The 24,860-nt window shown below is 40.9% G+C and overlaps 1 protein-coding gene across 15 annotated transcripts in view; it reads right to left on the bottom strand.

Moving 5' to 3' along the window:
• Nucleotides 1–24,860, bottom strand: part of TTLL5 (tubulin tyrosine ligase like 5) — a 209,563-nt gene that overhangs the window by 157,977 nt on the left and 26,726 nt on the right. For all 15 annotated transcript variants that reach the window (XR_013544935.1, XM_020793842.3, XM_020793848.3 and 12 more), the window contains 3 exons: nucleotides 14,081–14,162; nucleotides 12,531–12,592; nucleotides 11,673–11,761 (listed from right to left, as the gene is read on the bottom strand). Coding sequence is in view for 14 of the 15 variants with exons in the window: in XM_020793842.3 (XP_020649501.3) it covers nucleotides 11,673–11,761; nucleotides 12,531–12,592; nucleotides 14,081–14,162 (233 nt within the window). In the remaining variant the exon portion in view is untranslated. The remainder of the gene's footprint in view (nucleotides 1–11,672; nucleotides 11,762–12,530; nucleotides 12,593–14,080; nucleotides 14,163–24,860) is intronic.

Genomic DNA, 24,860 nt, shown 5'->3' with positions numbered 1-24,860 from the left:
GGAAATTCCCACCATAAACTAGGTGAGTAAGGGTACCTCTCTTTCCACACCCTCTCTAGCATGTGGGTAAAAATCTGGGCATTCATTTTAGACAACCTTATTGGGCTTTAGTGTCATCTCTGAATGGTTATCAAGGTATTTCTTTTAATTTGTACTGAGATAGTTTTATATGAAGGTGTTGCCCAAATTTTCTCCCACTGTTCTGTTTCTCAACTAATTTGGATTCTTGAATTCCTGTGTATATCACATCTATTATCCAATTGTATATTTGAAATATTTGTTCTTTGTTGTTGTTTTTACATATGTGAAGAATGCCTAAAATTTTGTAAGGCAGAGTGGTATTACTTCACTTTTTATTAATGTCTGTGCTGGTGAATAAATTGTATATATTTACAGCCAGTTAGGTCTATTATGAGCTAATCTGGAGATCAGTTGTTCTTTTACTGGGGAGACCCCCTGCTAAAAAATATTTTATTCTGTAGATATTCTTCTTTTTCTTTTTGCAGCTTTTTAGAGGCATGGTTTTATATATTTCACTACTATTGTGATCCAATATTGGCCCTTTTGGGAAGGAGGTGGGCATGAAAAACTGACTCCACTGTTTCCCTTCTTCTAGCAGTGTAGTTAGAAATAGGTCGTTTAATCTGAGAAGCATTTTATTATTCATGTTTGCCTTGCACAGGCTCTCTTCTCTCTTGATTTTGGATCTTTTGTTTCTATCCCCACCCATTGTGCCTTATTGTTATTTTTAATTAGCTTAATTAACTGGTGCATTTTGAAAGGTATGATGCAATATCTCATATCAAATATTGACAGTCCTCTCTTGATTCCTTTCCTATACAAAATAGATTAAGAAGGCATACTTTTCTTGCCTCATGATAAATTTGTTTAATAGTTCTTACCATCGTTTTAATTTACTGTGCTCTGGATTAAGTGGAATTGTTTAAAATAAAAAAGTTGTTTTTCACAAAATGTGTGTCTTAATTGTCCTTATGCATCTTAACATGAAAAGTTTTAATTCACCCTCCTCTTTCAGTGTTGGATTGATCCACCACTTTATTGTGATTTTTCTAACATCTTGGTATTAGTTGTGTTTGCTTCACATTGTTTACACCTAAATATCTAATGTAGAATAAGATATTCCAATCTGGGTAGATTCTTCAGAACGTTTTTATTCTGTTAAGCCTGTGTTAATCTTTCTCCGTTCAATTTTCCACCACCGGGAACATTCTTCACAGGAGAATTGCCACCCCTTGCCTTAGATGTCCATAAGTGGAGAATTACACAATGTTTTATGTTTTAATATTTCTCCTCCACTTTTGAAAATGATGGTTTCTTGTAGCATGACTCTTTCCTCGCTTATCTTTTTAATTCCCTTTATAACATTATACTTCTTGCCAACTGATCCCAACACACTTATACACTGTATAAAAGAATCTTTATTTCTTTCATCTTATTTTGTTTGACATTAGCTTAATACTTTCTTCTGATGCCACCACCCTTTTGGCAAATAATGGTTATATATTCTAGAACATTCTATATTCTATACAGTGGTGCCTCGCTTAACGATGTTAATTGGTTCCATTAAAAAAATCGTTATGTGAAAACATCGTTAAGTGAAACACCATTTCCCATAGGAATGCATTGATAACCGGTTAATCCGTTCCAATTGGAACAGATTAATGCTTGCAATCATTAGCCCACCTCCTGAAGCCTATGCAAACTTAATTTGGTGTTGTTCTGAGTCATCGTTGTGACAAACCCAGACCTACTGGGATCTGCCACACGTTAACTAAGCTGCCACCAACCATTCCCTATAAGAAGTCACACAGACCAGGGATGGATTTTCAACCAATAAAAGAATAAGGTTTATTTAAACAACACACAGGGAAAATAAAATGATCAGGTGAATAAGATATAGTAACGTGGCTTAGTCTCATTCAAACATGCACACAGTTTGGTTCACACAGAACACTTAACTTGAAGCACAGACCCTGAACCTATCAGTTCTGGCTAACCATACAGACACCTGAACCTATCAGGTTGGTACTGACTGACACACAGTAGTACCCTGTCTGACACACAGACTCCCACACCAGCTTCTTCTTCCCAGCTGCTGCTTCTTCTTCTCTCCTAAACTCTCCACACACGCTCCACATATATATACAGTACAGCCCCTCCTCCTGATGTCCCGCCTTCCACTCCCCATAGGATGGAACTTTCCCTCCAAACCCATGACAGACAGGTAACATCAGTGCTGTATGTAACACCTCCCCTCTTTATAAGTTGTTTTGTAGGGGGAAAGCTAACGTGCTTTTTCCCAAAAAACAACCTGAATCCAAAACATACAAAAACATTTATACATACAATATCATACTTACTTATACTTACATTCTAAGTTAACCATATCAATTAGGCATTTAAACATTTACCATATACATTACATCAATTTACCTTTATTCATACAAACCAAGTTCAAAAAACAGGTACATTTAACTTTTTGTCATCAATATATATACATAGTCCATGTTTCTTTCGCCGTCTTCATTCTTCAGGTCTTCTTGACAAGGCGTCAGCAACACAGTTCACTGACCCTCTGACCACCTTCACTTCAAAGTCATAGTCCTGCAGATTTAAAGCCCACCTCATAAGTTTGCTATTGTGGGTTTTCATTGTCTTTAACCATTGCAGTGGTGAATGGTCAGTGCACAGAACAAAATGTCTTCCCCAGATGTAAGGCTTGGCCTTCTGGATCGCGTAGACTATGGCCAGACACTCCTTCTCCACGGTTGCCAAATGTCTCTCACCTTTCTGGAGTTTCCTACTCAGGTAGGACACTGGATGCTGGTCACCATTCTCATCCTCCTGGCAAAGAACCGCTCCTACCCCGCTGTTAGACGCATCGGTGTAGATGATGAACTCCCGGTCGAAGTCTGGAGCACGCAGCACTGGATAGTTGATGAGCGCCTGCTTCAACCTCTGGAACGCCGCCTCACAGTCGCTGGTCCACGGGATGCGGTCATCAGTCTTCTTCCGCGTCAGATCGGTCAGCGGAGTCGCTATCTCGCTAAACCTCGGGATGAACTTTCTGTAGTAGCCCACCAACCCAAGAAATGATTTGACTTTTTTCTTGGTGTTGGGTCTGGGCCAATCACGAACTGCTTCTATCTTGGCCTCTAGGGGTTTTATCACTCCTCCCCCTACCATGTGACCCAAGTATTTTATTTCTGGGCTACCCAGCTGACACTTGCTGGCCTTCACTGTTAGCCCTGCTGCACTTAACCTCTGCAGCACTAACTCCAGGTGTTTCAGGTGATCTTCCCAGGTATTACTGAAGATCCCTATGTCGTCAATGTATGCTACAGTAAAGTCACTGAGCCCTGCCAAGGTCTGGTCCATCAGCCTTTGGAATGTGGCTGGTGCATTTCTGAGACCAAAGCTCAGGACTCGAAACTCATAGAGACCAAAAGGGCTGCAAAAGGCGGTCTTTTCTTGATCCCTGGGATCAATTCTTAATTGCCAATATCCCTTTACCAGGTCCAATGATGAGATGAACCGACAACCCCCTATGGTTTCAATCAGGTTGTCTAGCCTGGGCATTGGGTAGGCATCAGGAGTGGTTACGCGGTTTAATTTCCTGTAATCAACACAAAACCTAATGCTCCCATCAGGCTTGTCCACAAGGACTATCGGAGAGGACCAAGGACTAGAAGAGGGGACGATTATGTTCTCCCTAAGCATCTCGTCCAGCTCCTTCCGCACCTTGTCCCTATAGGGTCCCGTTACTCGGTATGGGGATACTGCCTGAGGGGGTGCATCCCCTGTGTGGATCCGATGCATCACTCCCTTCACTATCCCCGGCTTGTTGGAAAACACCTGTTGATATTTAATGAGCAGCATTTTTAGTTCTTGCTGCTGGTCTTGGGTGAGTGCAGGACTGATCTTTACCTCCTCTGGGTTGTATTTTACTTCCCCTCTACCCTCCCAGAAGGGTAATTCAGCTTCCTCACTCTCAGCTGCTTTTATCGCAAATAAAACCCTCTGTTCCCCTCTGTAGTAGGGTTTTAGGGCATTCACATGAACCACCCTCCTTGCTTGGTTCTCCTCCTGCTCTATAAGGTAGTTCAGGTCTGACATCTTGGAAATGACCCTATATGGTCCTGCCCATTTGAGCTGCAGTTTGTTCTCTCTGCAGGGCCTAAGCCAAAGCACTTCCTCCCCTGGGTCAAAGTGCCTCTCTCTAGCTTTGTGGTCATACCATGTTTTCTGTCTGACCTTCTGAGCTTGCAGGTTTTCTGCTGCCAGTTCTAGGTTTCTCTTTAGGTCATTCATCAAGGTGTCTATGTATGTCACAACGTCCTGTGGGTCATCCTGGGTGATCTGCTCCCAATTTTGTTTGATCAAATCAAGGGGCCCTTTCACCCTTCTCCCAAATAAAAGTTCAAATGGACTGAACCCGGTACTGGCTTGTGGCACTGATCGATAAGCAAACAAAAGGGATTGCAGCTTCTGGTCCCAATTGTTTGGATTCTCTGCCAAGTAAGCCCTAATCATGCGCATTAGAGTCCCATTGAACTTCTCAGTTAACCCATTACTTTCAGGGTGATAGGCAGTGGTTTCCTTGTGCTTAATTCCACAGATTTGTCATAACCGTTTCATGAGCTTTGATGTGAACGATGCGCCCAAATCTGTGATTATTTCTGAGGCAAATCCCATCCTGGACATATACCCCACCAAGGCATCTGCCACTGTGTTAGTTTCAATGTTAGTCAAGGGTATGGCTTCAGGGTACCTCGTGGCATGGTCCACAATGGTGAGAATGAACCTGTTTCCCCTCTTTGTGGCCTTGGGCAAAGGTCCCACAATATCCACCCCTATGCATTTGAACGGAGTGTCAATCACAGGCAAAGGGCACAACTTTGCTTTGGTCCTGTCGCGGCTATTCCCCCTGCCTTTGACACACATCACATTGTTTACAGAACTCCCTGATCTGCCTCCCCATGTCAGGCCAGTAAAAATTCTGTGTGATTCTCTGCTGTGTTTTGTTCACCCCTAAGTGCGCAGCAAACATGTCAGAGTGCCCCCTTTGTAAGATCATGGGGCGATACTTTTCAGGTACCACTAGCTGACTCCTGATCCCATCTCCCCCTTTTGAGATATTCCTCAGGGTCTCTCTATACAAAATCCCCTTTTTCTCTAGAAATCTCACTGGGGTTTCAGGTGTTAGCTGGGCGTCAGTCACCTGTTCAAAACACTTTTGGAGAGTGGCGTCTGCCTTTTGCTCTTGTCCAAATCTGCTGTCTGTGGTTAAGGTTTCCACCACAGCTTCTGAACTCCCCTCTGCTTCCGTCTCTGGCTCATCATTACCCCCCTGAACTGTCCCCGTGGTGGCTTGTGAACGTGTAATCACTAGCACCCGTTTCACATGTTCAGCCAGGTCATTTCCCACGAGCACGGCTGCTGGCAGAGTCGATGAAATCGCTAGCCGCCAAACTCCCCTCCAGCCTTGAAAGTTCACAGGTACCTCCGCTACTGGCAGTGAGATCACCTGCCCCTCAATCCCTGCCACCTTCATGCTCCCATTTGGGATTATATACTCCCTAGGAATAATATCTGGATGGCACAGGGTCACCTGAGAACAAGTGTCCCTCAGCCCCCGATACTGATGGTCAAGTATTCCTACGTCCACCCCTGCTGTTTCAAACAACTGAGAATCTGTTCTCACGAGCAAGCAGCGCTTGACCTCCACAAGAGGACCATTTTCCTCAGCCGGATCAGCAGATGTAGCTGTTCCAGATTGAGTAGCCATGGCAACAGGCTCCCTCAGTGACAATGAGCCTTGCTCTTTCTGGACACAGAACACAGCTTTTGGCTTGGTTCCACTCGAATCCTGAGGCACAATTCCTTTTAGCTGCTTTAATTTCTCACACTCTGAGATTAGATGGCCCTTTCCCTGACAGAAGTAACATTTTCTGCTATATTTTGAGTCTTTCTCATCTTGTTTTGGTTTTCCCTCCAAAATCTGAGGTCTTGGTTTCATGTCTGAGGGCTTCCCTTCACCATGGGCCCCTCCCCCTTGCTGGCTTTTCCCTGGTCCCTGAGAGTACTTGCTGTAGGTTTCTTTGGGTTTACCTACAGATTTCCCCTCACCCAAGGGCTTTCTTATTTGGGAAATAAAATCTGCGATCTCGGCTGCTTCTGCCACAGATTTCGGTTTCCTTTCCCTCACCTGGAATTTCAGTTCCCCATGCAGGACTGAATAGAACTGTTCCAGCGCTATCAAGTCTTTGAGCTGCTGAAAGGTCTCTGTCCCCTCCTGAGATAGCCATTTCTCTAGCAGCCTCACCAATTGGGCCCCCACTTGGGTAAAAGTCTGTTCTGGTTTCTTGGTGATTGACCTGAATCTTTGCCTCAGCTGTTCCGCATTTATCCCATGTCTTGCAAACACCAGTTTTTTAAACTCTGCAAAATCTTTCATCAGTTCCTCTGGCATCTCTGAATAGACTTCGGCCAGGCTACCACTGATTAAAGATCGCATAATGGTCATCTTCTCAGTTTCCCTCACTGAGAAGTCCACAAACGCTCTTTCCACTAAGGAAAAGAACACCTCAGGACAATCTCCCTTGTGGTACACAGGGAATTTCTTCAGGTCAGCTTTAGACAACTGGCCTTCCTCAGAATCCCTATTGTTATTATTGTTCTGATTCATCAGTTCCAGTCTTCTTAACTCAAACGCCATTCTCTCTCTCTCCAATCTTTCTGTTCTTTCCATTCTCTCAATCTCAAATTGCCTTCTTTCTCTCTCTAATCTTTCCTCCTTTTCCATTCTCTCTCTCTCTAATCTTTCCTCCATTTCCCTCACCCTCAGTTCATGCTGTTGGGCTAGGAGTATTTTCCTGAGTTCTGGGTTCTGTTCTCCCGTGCCGTCACCCTGCACTGAGCCAAATTCATCCTCAGAACCTTGGTCAACCTGGGGGTCTTTCACTTCACCCATTTCTGCCATTTGGCTTCGAGTCAAGGGCATAATCCCCCCCCAGCACAGGCTGCTTTCAAAAGTCAAGCCTCAAAATAAAGCGACCACTTTTTTTTTTCTTTTCCCTCAGAACCAGCTTTCTCTATAGATTGCTGCTGTCCTTCAGCACTAACTTGCAACAGTTGCGAGCTAGAGTCTACCCCCCTCTGCTGGGCCTCTCAGCAGGCAGGCTAAATCACTTCTACTTTACAATTTTGCCTCAGCTTTTTCCCGCCAAAACAGGCTGCCTCAGAGCTCCCTAATCTAGCCCCCAATCTGAGGTTACACGTTCTTCTACTAGTGCACCTCCCCGTGAGGCACACCTAGAAGATTACCTACGCGCTCTCAGATTGTCCCTGACTAGACCCCCCTTGCTCTGGGCACACTTGCCAAGGCTTTGCTGGACCACTGGACAACTGGACCAGTCGTATCCCACACGCTGGACACCAATCAATGTGACAAACCCAGACCTACTGGGATCTGCCACACGTTAACTAAGCTGCCACCAACCATTCCCTATAAGAAGTCACACAGACCAGGGATGGATTTTCAACCAATAAAAGAATAAGGTTTATTTAAACAACACACAGGGAAAATAAAATGATCAGGTGAATAAGATATAGTAACGTGGCTTAGTCTCATTCAAACATGCACACAGTTTGGTTCACACAGAACACTTAACTTGAAGCACAGACCCTGAACCTATCAGTTCTGGCTAACCATACAGACACCTGAACCTATCAGGTTGGTACTGACTGACACACAGTAGTACCCTGTCTGACACACAGACTCCCACACCAGCTTCTTCTTCCCAGCTGCTGCTTCTTCTTCTCTCCTAAACTCTCCACACACGCTCCACATATATATACAGTACAGCCCCTCCTCCTGATGTCCCGCCTTCCACTCCCCATAGGATGGAACTTTCCCTCCAAACCCATGACAGACAGGTAACATCAGTGCTGTATGTAACAGTCGTTAATTTTTGGTGATTTTTTTTCTCTCTCATTGAAAAGCATTGGACCGTCCGTTCAATGCTTTTCAATGAGAGAGAAAAAAAATCACCAAAAATTAACAAAGACTCAGAACAACACCAAATTAAGTTTGCATAGGTTTCAGGAGGTGGGCTAACGATTGCAAGCATTTAAAACAGGCTTCAAACAGTTTAAGACACTTTTACAGGAGCGAAAAGGGAGATCGGAAAGAGCTTTAAAAGCGAAACGGAGATCAAAGAGCCCTTTCCGATCTCCCTTTTCGCACGATTGCAAGCATTTAAAACATGTTCCAAACATTGTAAGACACTTAAAAATGAGCGTCAATGCTCATTTTATCAGGAGAGCTGTGTTGCTATCTTAGATAGCATCAAAGATGGCAACCACAGCGGAAATTTCATATTTTCTTGAAAATGTAGATAAGCAGACAGAAATTACAAGCAACTGTGTTTTTGGTGCTGGGTTCATTCTGTACCTTAAAGAGCAGGGAGCACAAAAAAAGTTCTGAACTAGAGACAGTTTCTTTTCATTCAATATTTCTATATCCTTTTTTTCATTTTAGGCACACAGGTATTACATCTTATTCCAATAGCCAACTGGAACCAAACCTATACAAAAGCCTAGGCATACACAACTAAAACAACTACATACTGCTTCACGGTTTACTCTTATTTTTTTTTAAATTATACTCTGGCTTTATCCCTTCAACAACACAAGGAAGTTTATAAATATACATTTTTAAATATATATTTCAGATTCAGCTGAAACACAAAAAAATTAAATTTTAAAATAGCATTAAATAAATGGTTAAATCAAAACAAATATACAATTAATACAGTTTAAACCCATTTAAAACCAATTTAAACCACTTCAACTTGGAATAAACTAAGGTCAATGATAAGTAAGGTCCCATGGCAGGAGATCCTAACATATTGGAGTCCAAGATTGGTGGAAGTTTCCAAAAATAGAAATTCTAAAAGGCAGAATTATACTTCCAAAAAAAAAATAATGGAAGACAGCAAAAAAGATGAAGTAGCTTCACAAAAAACTCAGAGGATCTAAAATAAATAGGACACATAAAGGAAATAGAAGTAAGGCCTGTCCACAAAGGAAGAGTACAGAAAACTAGCAAAGAATTACAGGGATGGCATCAGGAAGACAAAAGCTGAGAATGAGCTGCTGTTAGCATGCTGAACACAATGAAAAAGCATTCTTCAGATACAGTGGTGCCTGACTTAACGAGCACACCGTTTAACGATGAATCCGCATAGTGATGCATTTTTTGCGATCGCTAATGCGATCGCATTGCGATGTTTAGATCGGCGGTTTCAAAATGGCCACCGGGTGCAGAAAATGGCCACCCGCAGCGTTTTCTCGCCCTGCCCTCGCTTACCGGGCAGCGAAAATGGCGGCCGGATGGGGGAATCTTCGCTTACCGGTGAGTTTTTCCCCAATAGGAACGTATTAAACGGAGTTTAATGCGTTCCTATGGGTTCCCCCCCCCCCGCATAGCGACGAATCCGGATAGTGATGTTAATCCTGGAACGGATTAACGTCGCTATGCAGGGCACCACTGTACATGTGTAACTAAAGACAAAGAAATGAAATCACGGGTGAACTACTCAATAGGGATAGAAATATGATAATAGATGACAAAGAAAAGGCATTCTTATTTCAGCTTGGTCTTCTCCAAAAAGACAATCTACAACCCTAAAGGCAAATGGGAAGTACTAAGAGAAGGGACAGGATTGCATCTTAAGATTGATAAACAGTCAAGGTGTGCCTTACTGCTTTAAAAAAGTTCAACTCTCCAGGACCAGATGAACTGTATCCAAGAGTATTGAAGGAACTGGCTGTAAACTCTCAGAATCACTGTCCATTATTTTCTTGAAATGATAGAGGATGCCAGATGATTAGAGGAGGGCTAACATTATTCCTATCATCAAAAAGGGCAAAAGGAAGAACCAGGGAACTACAGGTCTGTCAGCTTGACATCAATCCCACGGAAAATTCTGGAGCAGATTATAAAATCATCACTCTGCAAGCATCTTAAAACAGTGCAGCAATATCATGGATTTGAGAAGAACAAAACCTACAAGACTTATTTTATCTCATTTTTTGATCAGGTAACTTCCCTGATGGTGGGAATGCTGTAGATGTAATATATCTTGACTTCAGCAAAGCCCTTCACAAAGTGCTCCATAATATTCTGATTAGTAAATTAACTAGGTGCAGGTTGGCTAGAACAACTGTCAGGTGGATACAGAGTCAGTTACAGGATTGTACTCAGAGAGATTTTATCAGTGGCTCTTTCTCAAATTGAGAAGGAGTAACAAGTAGGGTACCTCAGTCCTCAGCCCCAGAGGTCTTCAATGTTTTTATTAACAACTTGGATGAGGGGGTGCATGGAATACTTATCAAATTTGTGGATGACAGGTGGAATAACTAACACCCTGGAAGACAGAAACAAAATTCAAAAAGATCTTGATAGGCCTGAGTACTAGGTCGAAAAAAACAGAATAAAATTTAACAGGGCTAAGTGCAAAGTTCTACACCTAGGGGGAAAAACCAAACACACAGTTACAAGATGAAATATATTTGGCTCAGTAATACTACAAGCAAGGAGGATCTTGGAATTGTTGCAACCACATCAATAGTGTGATTTGGCTGCAAAAAGACCAATGCTATTTTAAGTTGCATTAACAGAAATTTGGTCCCCAAATCCCAGTTCCCTTCTATTCAGCACTGGTTAGGCTTCATGTTGCATACTGTGTTCAGTTCTGAACATCAGATTTTAAGAAGGATGCCAACAAGCTGCAAAAAAATCAGAGGAGGGCAACAAGGATGATCAAGGAACTGTAAGCCAAGCCCTTTGAGGAAAAATGGAAAGAATTGGGCATGTTTCACCTTGAGAAAGATGACTGAGGGGAGATATGATAGCACTTTTCAAATACTTGAAACATTGTCATACAGAGGAAGGGCAGGATCTATTCTCACTGGTATCAGAATGCAGGACATGTAATAATGGGCTCTAGTAACAGAAAGCCAGATTTCAGTTGAATATTAAGAAAAACGTCCTAATTGTTAAAGCAGTATAACCAATTACCTTGGGAGGTGGTGAGCACTTCAACACTGGAGGTTTTCAAGAGAAAATTAGACAACCATCTGTCAAATATACTTTGATTTGGATTTCTGCATAGCCTGGGAGCAGCCATGAAAAAAGTTCTCCTTTGTCCTCACCAAATATGCCTGTGAGGGTGGTACGACAAAGAAAGGCCTCTCTTGAGGATTCTAAGACCTGGACATGCTCATATAAGAAAATGTGGCCACTGGACTGTGTCTTCACTCCCTACTCTTCCTGTTTTCCTCTGCCAATTCTTTAATTGTTAGATCTTTGGGGCAAGACTTGCCCACTTGTACTCTAAAACACTATGACTGCTGATGGCATTCTATAAACAAAAACAATAACAACGTCAGAAGTTTACCAAGTTTTTAACCATCTAGTGAGCTATTTATTTTTCAGCAGTGCAGAAGCCATCCATGATGAAGTAGTACCAACACACAAGAAGATTTATCCTCAAAATTAAGAGTTTGTCAGAGAAGACAACTCAGTATACCAGCAAAGAAGAATTATTTTAATCTTTAAGCTACTTTCTTGATTTCTCCCTTACTTGAGGTTTCTGGTAAGGATTTCGCTTTGCCTCAGAGGAATAATAAGATGTCCTGCTTAACCGCTGACCTGGATCCTGACAGACAAATCCTGAGAGAGAGAGGGAAAAAACAGTCAATATAAAAACATTCAATTTGAAGATAGTTTGGTTAACTCTGCATTGATAGCCTTGAAAGCAAAACTATTCCATCAAAGGAACTTCCTCAGATTGGCTGCCATGGATGCTATCCCAAATCACTTTTTAACTTTAGGAACCAAGTAACAGAATGTTTTTTGCTACTAGACAGAATGAACATACCCTGCTTGTGTTGTTTTTCAGTATGTATGAAATTCAAACAAATTTGTAAGAAGCACTGGATTAGTAAGATACACACCAAGAATAAGGCATGAGTGGTGGTGAGCAAGATATAGAGCTTGTGGGGATGTTTTGGTAGGCTGGTACCTGTGATGCTTTGTGGTGCTTTGACAAGGTTTTATTTTATTTTTCTAACAAGGTTTCCAATAAAATAAGAAGAAAATCAGATACATGCTAACGGATCTAATCTGGAATCCCCAGTGTCAGAGCATCACACAGACATCAGCTCCAGAACAAACCCACCCTCGAATTTATACCTACATACCTTTCAATGTCTTGTTCATACTATATAACTTTGCTTGTCAATGCATGCGTATCAATCAGCTACTATATAGCCTCCCATTAAAAAAAGTTCTGAAGCGTCTATTACCACATTGCATTCCAATGTATCACACAGTCATGCACTTACTCCCTCCATCCTTGCAAAAAGAACATACCCGCTCTTAACCCATTATTATCACTTAAGCCACTAAAATACTGGACTAGAATTGGCATGCAACTCACCTACAAGTGTGAACATGTCTGAGATCATACTAGCTTTAATCTTCAGGTCCAAAGGAGCATCACTATCCAACATGAGAAGAGAGAAACAAAACAAATCACTGACCCACTGCATTAATTAACTTAGTCCACATCACTTTGGGATAATTCAAGGAAATGTAACTCCTGTAAAGAAGACACCTCAGTTTTATTAACATCTTCCTTCCTCAGAATATTTAGACATAAAGTAATTTGAGTCCAGGATTCCCTTTTGCCTAACATCTGATTGAATCCCAATATTCTAGGATTGGTGTTCTTTGTGACAAAGGTTGTATTTTATTTGATTCCTGTGCTACAGTTAACAAAACAGAAGCTCATTCCATAAAAATATTATATTGCTACTGCTTGCTGTCAAGAGGCCAAGGGATGCTTAAGTGTGGAAAAAAATACAAAGAAGAATAACTACAAAAGGCTTTGTCCAAGTACACAGAATTTCATTAAATCCTCCAAGAGTAGGCCAAGATCGTACAACATCAAGCATTTAAGAATCTACCTCTTCACATACATCTTTAAAAAATCAATGGCCTTAAGCTTGAAGGGCTCCAGGGGAGACATTGGTGGACAGCTCAACCACTTCACAGAAAATTTAGGGGAAACAATCAGTTGAATCCACTTCTTTTGGAGAATAATGATCTCTCAGATGCAACTGGAGAAAAAAACTGGAGTGTGCTATCTGCACCATTTCTGTCCGAATGTCCGGAAAATAATGTTGCTACAAAATGGCCCTGATCCTTCACCCAGGCCTTGCCTAGAAACAAAAGGTTGTCTGAGAGTCATAGAAAGAGACTAAGATGAAGAGGAGTTGCAGAGTTTCAAATTAGCTACTGCCATGATCAAAGCAGCCCTGCTTGTTCCTAACAGAAGAATATGAAAGTGAAAAAAGGACCCTCTAGTTTCCACTGCTCAGTTAGCCCTCTCTCAATTCTGTCTCCTGCAAACCTAGTCAAGGGGACGTGGCACACCAGGAAATGAGGGAAGAGATTGTAAATAGCAACTACTTGTGATACCATGAGAAGACACACCCACTCAAACCCCCCCCCCAAAAAACCCATTGTTCCTCATCAGTGTATGGTCCCATCTGTATCTTTGGCAGAACAGACGGGGAGAGAGTCCTGAAAGATCAAATATTTTTAAAAAGCAACAAGGTTAAATGCCAAGGAGCTCAACAGAACCTTCTAGTCTCCAGAGACAAGGATCTCTCCTCAATGGAAATATCAACAGGGGACCACTAAAAAATGCAGTTTAGTGCCCTGGAAAGGGGGAAAGATTCATGCACATTTTCCTTTAAAACAAAGGTAGGAAAATATGGCTCTCTAGATCTTTTTGGGCTAACTCCTATAATCCCTCAGTGCTGACTGTGGTGGCTAGGGCTAATGGGAATTACAGGTAAAAATATATAACAGATTAGGGCTGCCTATTCCTGCTATAAAAGGTCAATTTACTAAATTGTATACATCAAGGCTACAGCTAGATTACATTTATTTCAAACCACACCTTTCCCAAGAATTTCTTACCAGGCCAGGGAAGGAGACAAATTCACCTCCAGCAGCCAAGGCTTAAGTGTAGAATCAATGAGGACATCAAATCCATAAAGCTCTGGAAGAAAACACACAGTAAATACATATATGTACCATTATGTCATCTAGAGATGACTTAATGGTATTTATAACAACTTAAGCCAACAGCATAAGTATAAATTAACAGATCTTGGGTGAAACTGGTATCAAGATTTATTAAGAATGTAATACAGATCATCGTGACTGATTTTAAACTGGGTGACAGCTGCTTCAGCCCTAGTTATTACATCATGTTTCTGTGAATACAACTACTGTATATAGCAAGAGAAATGCATGAAATCACACCAGGGAATTAAAATTTCTTCCCTGGTGTGGTTAAAATAACCAGCCACACAGGGAGAGGGGAAATTGGCTGAATAGCTTTGTTTGCAACTTGTTAACATAGATCTTCTGTAGTCCTGCAGCAGCACAGCTAAATAAGAACAACTACTTAATAAGTCAAAAACAAGGTAGAATGTCCATTTCCTCCTCTTGTTATCTCTCTTGTCTCTCATTGGTGTATAGGTGTCCTGAATTAGAACCAAGCTGAGGGGGGAAGGAAGGAAGGAAAGAAGACAGACAGACAGACAGACAGAGACAGACAGACAGACAGACAGACAGACAGACAGACAGACAGACAGACAGACAGACAGAATTTGCAAAGATTCAGCTCACCCAGCCACTATGCCACTGTACCAACCACAAGATTTCCTTTCCTTTGGAGCCCTGCACTGGAAAGAAAAAGGGCCAAGATGTGGTGGCAGTGATAGCTGTACAAGAACAGAGTTGATCAATGTGGGGGGCATTTGGGATGAGTATGGTCCTGGAAAGGTCAGAGTACTGGTAGCAAGATGATTTTTTAAAAAAAGAAATGGCAAAGATTCTGGGCTGGATCTTTATCCCCTCCCCCACTGCCCAGCCACCACACTTTTCTGCATCCATTTAAGCAATCACACTGTCTGAACTGATGTGAATGGATCCAATGGGAAAAAATGTAGAAGCCCCAGTACTGAGAGTAAAAACTAAGGATAGGAGTGGAACTCCAGGCTGGTTTGTACTAATTTTTATGTCACATGGTCATCGGGGGATAAAGTGAATCAGTTTGTTCCTATCTTGCAGCATTTCCACATTTTTAGCCAATGTGGTCGCACTGTGAGTTACTAGTTTTACCTATGGATTGTCACGGTATTTTTCTCTGTTTAATAACTACCCGTATTTTTCGCACCATAAGATGCACTTTTTTCCCACAAAACAGGGGGGTGGAAAGTCTGTGCGTCTTATGGAGCGAAGAAAACAGATTATATTTTCCTGTTTTCTTCTCCTAAAAAATTGGTGCGTCTTATGGAAAGGTGTGTCTTATGGAGCGAAAAATACGGTACTTGTTTTCAGAAGCAGATCATTTATTTTGTTCCTAAACATTTACTCATACTTATAATAGTGCTCTTTATATTGGTTTCCACATGTACGACTTCAGAGAAAATATAATAGTTTCTCAGTAAAATTCTCCAGATACCAAAACTTTTTGAGGGGCAGGTATCAAGAAAATTAAAGTTTGTCAATCATTCAAATTAGATGAATAATAACTAAGACAGCATGGGAGAAGCAGGTAAGACAACACAAGCATACTGTGTTTGTGGTAGTCCAGCCAATCACATAACAGAAAACTATCCTATTGTAAGTTGGTCATATACACAGACCCTACAAAACCAAAATTTTTAGGTCAGAGCTACAAACACTTTATTTAGAGAAATTTCAGAACAACATATTAAAAAATGAATACAATACGATGGGCAGGAAAGCAAAAGATGTACATGGATAAGAAATAGATAATAAAAAAATCTGTCTTCCAGAGCCCCTTCTCATCACAGACACCAGCATCTGTGGCAGGGAAGCCTACAGACCACATGCAGCCATCAGGCCTCCCCAGACCCTCTTAAAAATTGCTATTCAAATGGTAAGCCACTCCCCAGAACCTGTTAAAAAGTATTTTTTTAGAAGCTGTACAATTTATAAACTGGGGGGGGGATAAAATCTGGTGCTATTGGGGCTGTGTGGCCTTCAACACCCATGGAACCTTGGAAGATGCACATTCCAATAGTTTTCTTCAACATATTTCTATGCACAGCTCTTCTGCCACACTATTTTTGACTGTTTGCTTGTTAAGAAGTCTACCATATCTACAACAACATAGGAGCAAGAGAAACTGTAAAAGGTTGGGGCAGGTGTGTATGTGGAGAAAAAACCAACCTGCATGCAATAAAAATCTAACTGTATAATGTTAGAACTGTTCTGTGATGGTCACCAAAAGATACACAACAGTATAGGGAGTGCTCTTCCAAAATGAAAGCTTCTACCATTTTAACTTCTTTATTAAGACCAGTCCTAATGGAAGCTACCCCAGCATCAAGTTAACATTAATCTTCTTTTCCTTTGTACCACTCTTTTTAATAGATTTGCAGACCCTTTTCCGTCCCTTCCAAAACCTTTGGCTTATTTTTTTATTGCTTTACATTGGTAGGAGGAGTTTAGCACTGAGACACTTCTGAGGCAGACAAGATCTAAGGTCAATATAAAAGGTAATTTAACTTCCACCAATTAAGAACAAAACAAGAATGGAGGTGGAGAGAAGGAAGTGATTCACTGCACACACACCAGACAGAACTTGCAAAAGTCACCTTAGGATTCATGCCCATTCACTTGCTCCCTGCTAAGCTGCAGATGAGCACAAAAAAGTGCTTTGACAGATGCTGGATGTTTGATTGTTCTAGTCATTGCAGATGGGGAGGGAGGCAGAACCAGCATACCACCACTGCCATTCTCTCATTCTTCTCACTTTGGAAATCTAGTTTTTGCCTCAATCAAGGCATAGGTATTGCCACTGCATCTTCCTTTCACCAACCTTCCTCGGCTACAGGCCATCTGTCCCAGCAAATGCAATTTATGCTGAAGCTATTTAATGGCACAAAAGTATTTGGACATGAATCCTAGTAAACCCCATGCTTTTTCAAAAGGAAGCAATAAAGAGGAGAAAGAACAAGGTGGTACAAATGCTCCCTCTGGAAGATCTCTTTGTTTATATTCTAAATGGTCAGACACAATACTGGGAGAAGACTTCATAGAAGCAACACTGTGGTTTTTTTTTTCTGGTGATGTGCTAACAATAGCACCTGCTTTGATTCAGAGACACAGGGAAGAAAATAATGGAAAGTTTATTCCCACCTGCATTTTCCATGCAACACACACTATTCATGGCTTCAGCCAATAGGTTGTTAACCCAGCATTTTCTCCACCTGCTTCATGAAACCAATAAAGTGTTATCTCTCACTCGTGAAGTCTTAAAATGTGTGACCTTTACAAGACATTACTGAAACTGTTTCTTTGTACACACTACCGTTCCAACATCTTCATTCAGAAAACTCTTCGAATCACAAGTAATATCTGCGTTCTTTAAAACGTCACCATGTCAGTAGGTCTACATCTATCTCAACTGTATGAAGATGCATATGCACAGCTATACACATTGTTTGAGAAAGATGCTTCAAGTGTGGACAGAGGTCATGAAGTATTTACTGCCATCCTGGAGAACATGTCACACCAAACACAGAGACCTATTGGGACTTAAGAGAAAAAGGATAGCTTGGGAACTGTACAAGAAATTCAGGCGCCTCATTTACAGCTGCTTGCAACAGCCAGGCTTCGCAATGTCGCTCCCCTTTGTAAAGGGATTAGAGAAAGAGGATTGATTAAAGGAGGGCAGTGTTCTGGGATATCTTCCTCTCAGCCTGATGCACTAGGACTGACAGCTCATATTGCACTAGATGTTATGAGCAAAACGGAAAAAAGACCTTAGAATCAGGTTCCCTTAGATGTTTTTCTAACTTTCCACTTGCACCAGCATCTACAAACAGCAAGTAACTATTTCCTCTTTATAGTCTTTCTTCACTGTTTGAGAGGACTTAAAAAGATAGGGACTGCTGCTGACCAGTTTCAGCAACCTGAGTGTCCTCTTGAAAGAAGAGTTTGCAAACAAGCCTTCCAGATTCTTAAACATAGAAACATTTTCCTTCTTTCCTTCACAAGAAACAATTAAGTGCCACAACTGGCTCTGATAGTACTAATATCATCTATAATAAGAATGAAGGAAGAAATGCTATCGCTTAATGTTTTACAAATGCTGGAATCACAAGCTCTCCCATCAACCAAGGTAAGAAGAAACACAATTTCCCACTGCATGGTGACCCACTTCTAAAGCAACATCAAATGGTCAGGTGTGGAGGGTGGAGAATCCTTGCTCCTTCATGCCATTTCTATAGCTCAGCCACTTCTTATCCACTTGTTTACAGTGGCTAACTCTGAGGAAAGCTCAGAGACAAAGCACTGCAGCAGGGGCAGCCATTTGGCCCGTTCCCACAATGCCTTGGCCCTAATAACCACTGTGGAGCCAGGCATTATGTGGGTTTCAAGAAGTGAACAGTGTGTGGCAATGCCAGTTCTGCTCCCACAATGACATTGCTCTGAAGTGACTGCCTCACTTCAACTTATGACAGAGCTGGCCTTGGCTGAAGCCTAAATCTGACAGCAACTGGGCAAAAACAGCATATTCCTATATCATATTTATATAGGAATAACTGGCCTTAATTTGAAAGTTTTATTGCTAACTGGTCAGTGAGAAATTTAGAAGAAATCTGACATGATTTTCTTTACATTACTGGCTTTTTTTTAAAATCACAATGAGATGGGAGGGGGGGACATAACAGAAATCATGCCCATGCTTTCCAACCTCCTAGGGCTTAATGATGCCAAAGGTATGACCCTAATATCAGCAGTCCCAATAGTATCAAAGCTCTAAATGAGCTCTGTAATTTGAAAATCATTCCTTAAACTGCGCAGCTTAATCAGGAGCTGGCTTTACTCACAGCACATTCTTGCCAATTGTGAAAAGGTGTGTTATGGGACAAAACCCTGAATGAGCCAAATCAGCTCAGAAAAGTGTCAAGCTATGTGACTAATTTATGAACCACTTTTGCTCCCCTCCACATAATTCCATACAGAAAAAGCAAAACATAATCTGAATGGGGATCCCACAGTTAGCCCCTGACACTGACTGGATATAACAAGTTCTCCTGAACAGTATGTAAAGGGGAATCTCCCTATATCAAAGGATGGCACTTCACATCTAATGGCTGGATCTTTCCCAGAATCTCTGCAAGCTAAATAAGTAACCTCTGTAAGTATCAGGAAACTTCAGTGGGTCCAAAATGCAGCAGTCAGACTGCTGACTGGGGCTGGTTACAGGGCTCACATGCCCCTGTTATAGCAGCTCCAGTGGCTGCCAATCCATTTCTGGGCTGAATTCAAGGTGTGATTCTAACCTATAAAGCCGTACATGGTTTGGGCCCAAGCTATCTCCAGGACCGCATCACTCTTTATGAGCCTAACTGAGCGTTAAGATCATCAGGAGAGACCTTTCTCAGTCCCGCGACCATCACAGGTACATTTGGTGGACACGTGGGAGAGGGCCTTCTCTGTTGCTGCTCCCAAACTTTGGAACTCTCTCCCACAGATGAGGCTGGCCCCAATCTTTGCTATCCTTCCACAAGCAGGCATAGACCTTTCCCTGAGTGACTGGCTTACCTGAGTAGGCTTTTAAAATTATTGTTGTACCCTACTGCTTTGAATGTGTTGTTACTTACATTTTTTAGTACAGCATTTGTGTGATCCTTTTCAGCATTTCTATACTCACTGTTCTTAGCATTAATATTGTTTTTTAATGATGCAAGCCACACTGAGTCTTTTAAGGAGAAAATATTTTAAACAAACAAACTAGATCGGATTCTATTACCATGCCAATGAGACTCTAACTGAACCTTTGGGATTTTTCTTAGGTAGCTTTGGCTTTAAAAAGACTTGCAGATCTTTCAAGTTCCTCAAGGCAGTTTTGTGCACATGAAATGACAATCATTTTTCAGTGCTTAGAACAATGTCTCTCCAACTCAAATCTGGAAGCCAAAAGATACACAATAAACTATCTCTCACAATAACCATCATATTCGCTGGACAGAGAGATACATTGAATTTTGAACGTTTTGCATATGAAACTTTAACAGAGTGCTCCAAACATCTGCACCAATGCACTCTCTAATTTTCAGCCCTGCAGAGTAGGGCCGTGCCTCTCCCACATGTGACTTCACATCTCCTGGGTGAAGGATTCCTTTGCAAGTGGAACCAAAGAGGCTGAACACTCTTAGTGTGGAGGAGGAGGAAACTGCACAGAGGGAGGCAGAGGCATGAGCCTGAGAGGGAACCTTGATCTGCACTATGATGATTTTCAGGGGAAACACTAATCCAATCAATTATTCCATGTACTATATAGTTTATAGTTATATACAACATTCACTATATAATTCGAGCCATATTATGATACAATTTCATAAGGAAATCACTCACTGAGCCAGAAGTGTTATTTCATTTGGAAATTGATAACTTATAGTAATAAAATGTTTTCTATTCCATCTGCTTTTAAAAACTAGTACTAACATAATTACTGTCAATACAAGGGTTATAGTAATATGTTTTTAGGATAAAAATACTTTCTTCTCAATTATAGAGCCACCTGAATTTTGAAAATGTCCTGGACACTGCTCCAAAAGAATACATTCCCTCTATAAACAGTCTTGGAAATGGAATATGGAACAGGGATATAATTACACATAGCCTAGACTCTTATTTCACGGAACAGAATGGGTGCAGACGTGAAAAATGAGTCAGAAAATGAAGTTTGCACCTTTGTCCTAACTTCCCTCTTGCCCCCAGGGAAAGGTTTCGCAGTGCTTCGAAGTATTTGGTGTGTGCCATAACAGAGCTTTTCTATGCCCACCCAGAAGCAGACTCCAGAAGTCAAAACAATGAAACCTTTAACAGACTTGCTCCGCAATATACCAATCTCCTCCCTCCTTTTCCTGCTGAATCACCTCTGTAATGGTCTGCTTGGAGTGCTGAAAGCTCCCACTCTCCCTCCTTTAACTCCCAGATGCCTCCCTGAATAGGTACAAACGGTGAAAGGCTAGGTTCTCTTAAAAGCAAAAAGATATTAGTCTCATCCTCATTCCTTAGGCTATTCAAATCCATAGCCTATGTACCGTCAGGCCAAATCGTGGGTAAAGCTGCTTTATCCCAATTACCTTTTCCCTTTCAGAAGAAAATGCGCCCATTTTGTCCATTCTTCCCAAAAAGAAAGAGTCCTTTTGACTTGGTATACAGGTTATGCAGCCTTCACATCAGAACACTGAACAGTGTCATTTTCCAGACTACCTGCCAAATTAATGCCTTGCCATAATACCTGCAAGTCTCTAGAGAGACTAGAGTTAAATCACCATGGCCTGCAAGGTAGTTAATCTCCAATATCAGGCTAGTTGGCATTTACAAGAGAGAGATGTTTCCCCCATCAAAGATTAAAAATGCATTATACTAATGGAGGTTATCCCTCACTTTCTTTTCTTTGTTCATAACTTTACCAAATATTTGTGGTAGGACAACTGTGGGCCTTTGAGGACTACTACCTATTATACATTCTATGACATTAAAAATACAAGTCAAATATAAGCTGCTGGACAAATATGCTATTTATTTATTTATTCTATTTATTTATTCATTAGATTTATATACCACCTATCTAGAACGGGTCTATTCTGGGCGGTTATTGTTTTATGTAAACTATAATTCTTTTGCTCTCTTATTTCTCCTCACAAATAAAAACTGAAATCATGCGCATTTCCATTAACAAGGCTACCAAATTCATATGGAACAGAACTTCTAGGTCCTGGCAAACAGAATACACAACCCCAAACCAAGCATATTAAAAACCAGAATCAAAAAAACTGTCCACATAAAGTGTACTCGTGCCATTACAAGGACTGGTTGAGGAAGCCAAGGACAGGTGATGTAACAAATGGTACAACAGCAGGGAAGAACTAAAAGAAATACAGTAATGTTACAATTACATATAACCAGCTCATATGCAAATATATTATCACAGAGTTTTCAATAAGACCTTAGTTCTTGTTTTTAATGGAAAATATTTTTACCCTTCTTGGTCACAGAAAAAAGGGGGAAATAGATATTTTTCTATATTTTAAAGATTGAAAAACAAGGAAGTAAGTTTGTTATGTTATGTGCCATCAAGTCAGAACTGATAGTAACTCTAATAGGGCTTTCAAAGTGAGTGAGAAATTTAAGGAGTGGCTTTACCAGTTGCATACCCCCAGTGAGCTTTGTGGCTGAGCAGGGATTCACACATCCAGGCCTCCTGAGTCCTAGTCCATCATTCTATTCGCTATGCCACACTGGGTATAGTAGTAGGCATTGGATAGCAAGTAGGCATCTCATACGCCTGTGTGTGTATTCCAGACTAACATCGTAACAGTGTGAAATCTGATACTGAGTGCGGGTAATCAATATTCTTTGCTTTTCTAAAACCATTAAATTTCTAGCTGTCTATGAAAAGAATATTAAGAGTAGACATGGTCTAGAAGGGCGGGGTAAAAATAAAATAAAATAAAATAAAATAAAATAAAATAAAATAAAATAAAAGAAAGAAAGAAAGAAAGAAAGAAAGAAAAGTACAAAGACTATGTTTGCTACAATACTAAGAATCAAAAGAAGAGCTTCCAGTCACCAGGGATTGGGTTTCAGCTTCTGTCTACAGCTCTTTACCCCTTCTTTTGAGAAGTACACATAAAAATGAATAATACAAATCGAAAACATATATATAGAAAATCTGATTCGCTCCAGATATACTAGGGATGTGCACCAACTCTAAAATTCATTTCATACTCCTGTTAGGTGTTTCAGAAAAGATCCACGTTGCCTTAGAGTGATTTGCAACTACAGTAGCAAGATCAATCCAAGGGTTCCTGTCTCCCACTGGGGTTCTCCTCACTCACATTTCAAAAAGTTAACTTTTTTTCTGTTATTTTCCTAAAGCTGGATGAAAGTTGCAAGCATATCTCTTTCTTAGGAGGGCATTAAACTGCAACCAAACAGGTTCAGGAGGACTGTATTATGCAATTTTCAAGTTTCATCTATGAAAAAACTGCCAATAACCTCTTTATTTTTGGCAGAACCTGGGGGGAAAAACTCAGTTAAAGTTGCTTCTTCTAAGTTAATGAAGGCTGCCAAGTTTCAGATGAATACACGCAGGGAGTTTTGCACAACAGCAGGTTTCACCTTTGAAGAATATCCAAAAATGACTCAATGATTTCCCCCCCCCCCAGCTGTTAACAGACCTTTGTTTTGAAAATGACAGAGAGCATAGAGGTGGCCCCAAGTAACAAACCTGCAAAGCTTCGGAAGGATGGGTGCCATGGTTTATGTTGAAGGAGGGTCCTAAAAATGCAGGGAGGATTATAATTTGTTTTCCTTATCACCACAATTTTTTATGCAATTCTGCTTTTCAGCAGCATGCATTTACCCAAATTCCTAACTCAAGTATGTATTTTAGTATAAATAATGTAATAAACCATAGCATTACCAAGTTCCACATCTGTGGGATGTCTATATGAAGCTAAGACATTATTCATTGTCTTTCTAACAAGAATGGGAAGGCTTCATAAATACTAACCCTTGAGAAGATCAAGGGCACTGGAATATAATGCTTCTGGACTCTGCAATTTCCAGCACTGTGGCTTCTATCCTGTGTTTGCACAACGAGTTGCAAGAAGCAGGAGGTGGTTGCCAAAGGGAAGGCTGAGCAGCAGGTACTGGAAAGTGGGAGAAGGCACACAGTGGTACCAGCCGCTACTTTTTGGAACCATTCCCAACTTCTTTGCCAGTGAGCTCTCCTTTCTTTGCCAGCACATAGCTCAGTATAAAAACCCTACCAGATGTAAGCTCTACTGCCGCCATGTGGTAGGTACAACCCTTCAAAACACAACCACAGAAAAAAAAATAACCAAGCCAGCAGAACACCCTTTTCCTCAGAATGCTGAACTTACAGACTCTGTACAAATCATCTTTTCCAGCACCTTTAAAAAATATACCTGGACTTCTGTGAGCTATAAAGAGTCTCTGGGTTTTACTTAGCCATCTAAATGATTATGTATGACAAATTCTGAGAGTACTTCCATTTGTGGATTCTCAAATTCGGCATCATCACAGCCTGACAGTAACAAAGTCAGATTCTTGATGTAGGACTCCAGATATCCCATCTGAGTCATCCACTTCTATTCCTTCTATTAAAGTTCAGGGAAATCTTGACTGTAAAATGTACCCTGAAGATTTTAGGCACAGTGTCAATTTATTCTTAGACCAGAATTTCAGCCAGATGTTCAGTGTTTCACACATTGTGAAGAGCTCCAAAAGAATTTTTCTAACCTAGCAAGAATATGGCAGATCATCCTAAGTGAACAGTAAAGAAAATGTGTTTTTATATGTGTTACAAATACATACAGAGAGAGAGAGAGAGAGAGAGAGAGAGTACTGTACTGGGTTTGACACAACACTGTGTGTTAATATGGTTTACATTAGATATTGCCACTCAGTATCGTACCCAAATCCATTAAAATCACTTTTCAGTACACCCAGCCACCAAAGAAACAAATTTAGCACTGGGAATTAAAAAGGATGTTGGGAAGAAAACATCATGTCTCAAAATACCATTATATAATTCTATCATATACAGTGGGGTCTTGACTTGAGAACTTAATCCGTATTGGAAGGCGGTTCTCAAGTCAAAAAGTTC

Source organism: Pogona vitticeps, chromosome 1 (assembly GCF_051106095.1).
Source record: "Pogona vitticeps strain Pit_001003342236 chromosome 1, PviZW2.1, whole genome shotgun sequence".
In the NCBI taxonomy this organism is placed as follows: domain Eukaryota; kingdom Metazoa; phylum Chordata; class Lepidosauria; order Squamata; family Agamidae; genus Pogona; species Pogona vitticeps.
Note: the sequence above shows the minus strand (reverse complement) of the source record. Positions and strands in the feature narration are given on the sequence as shown.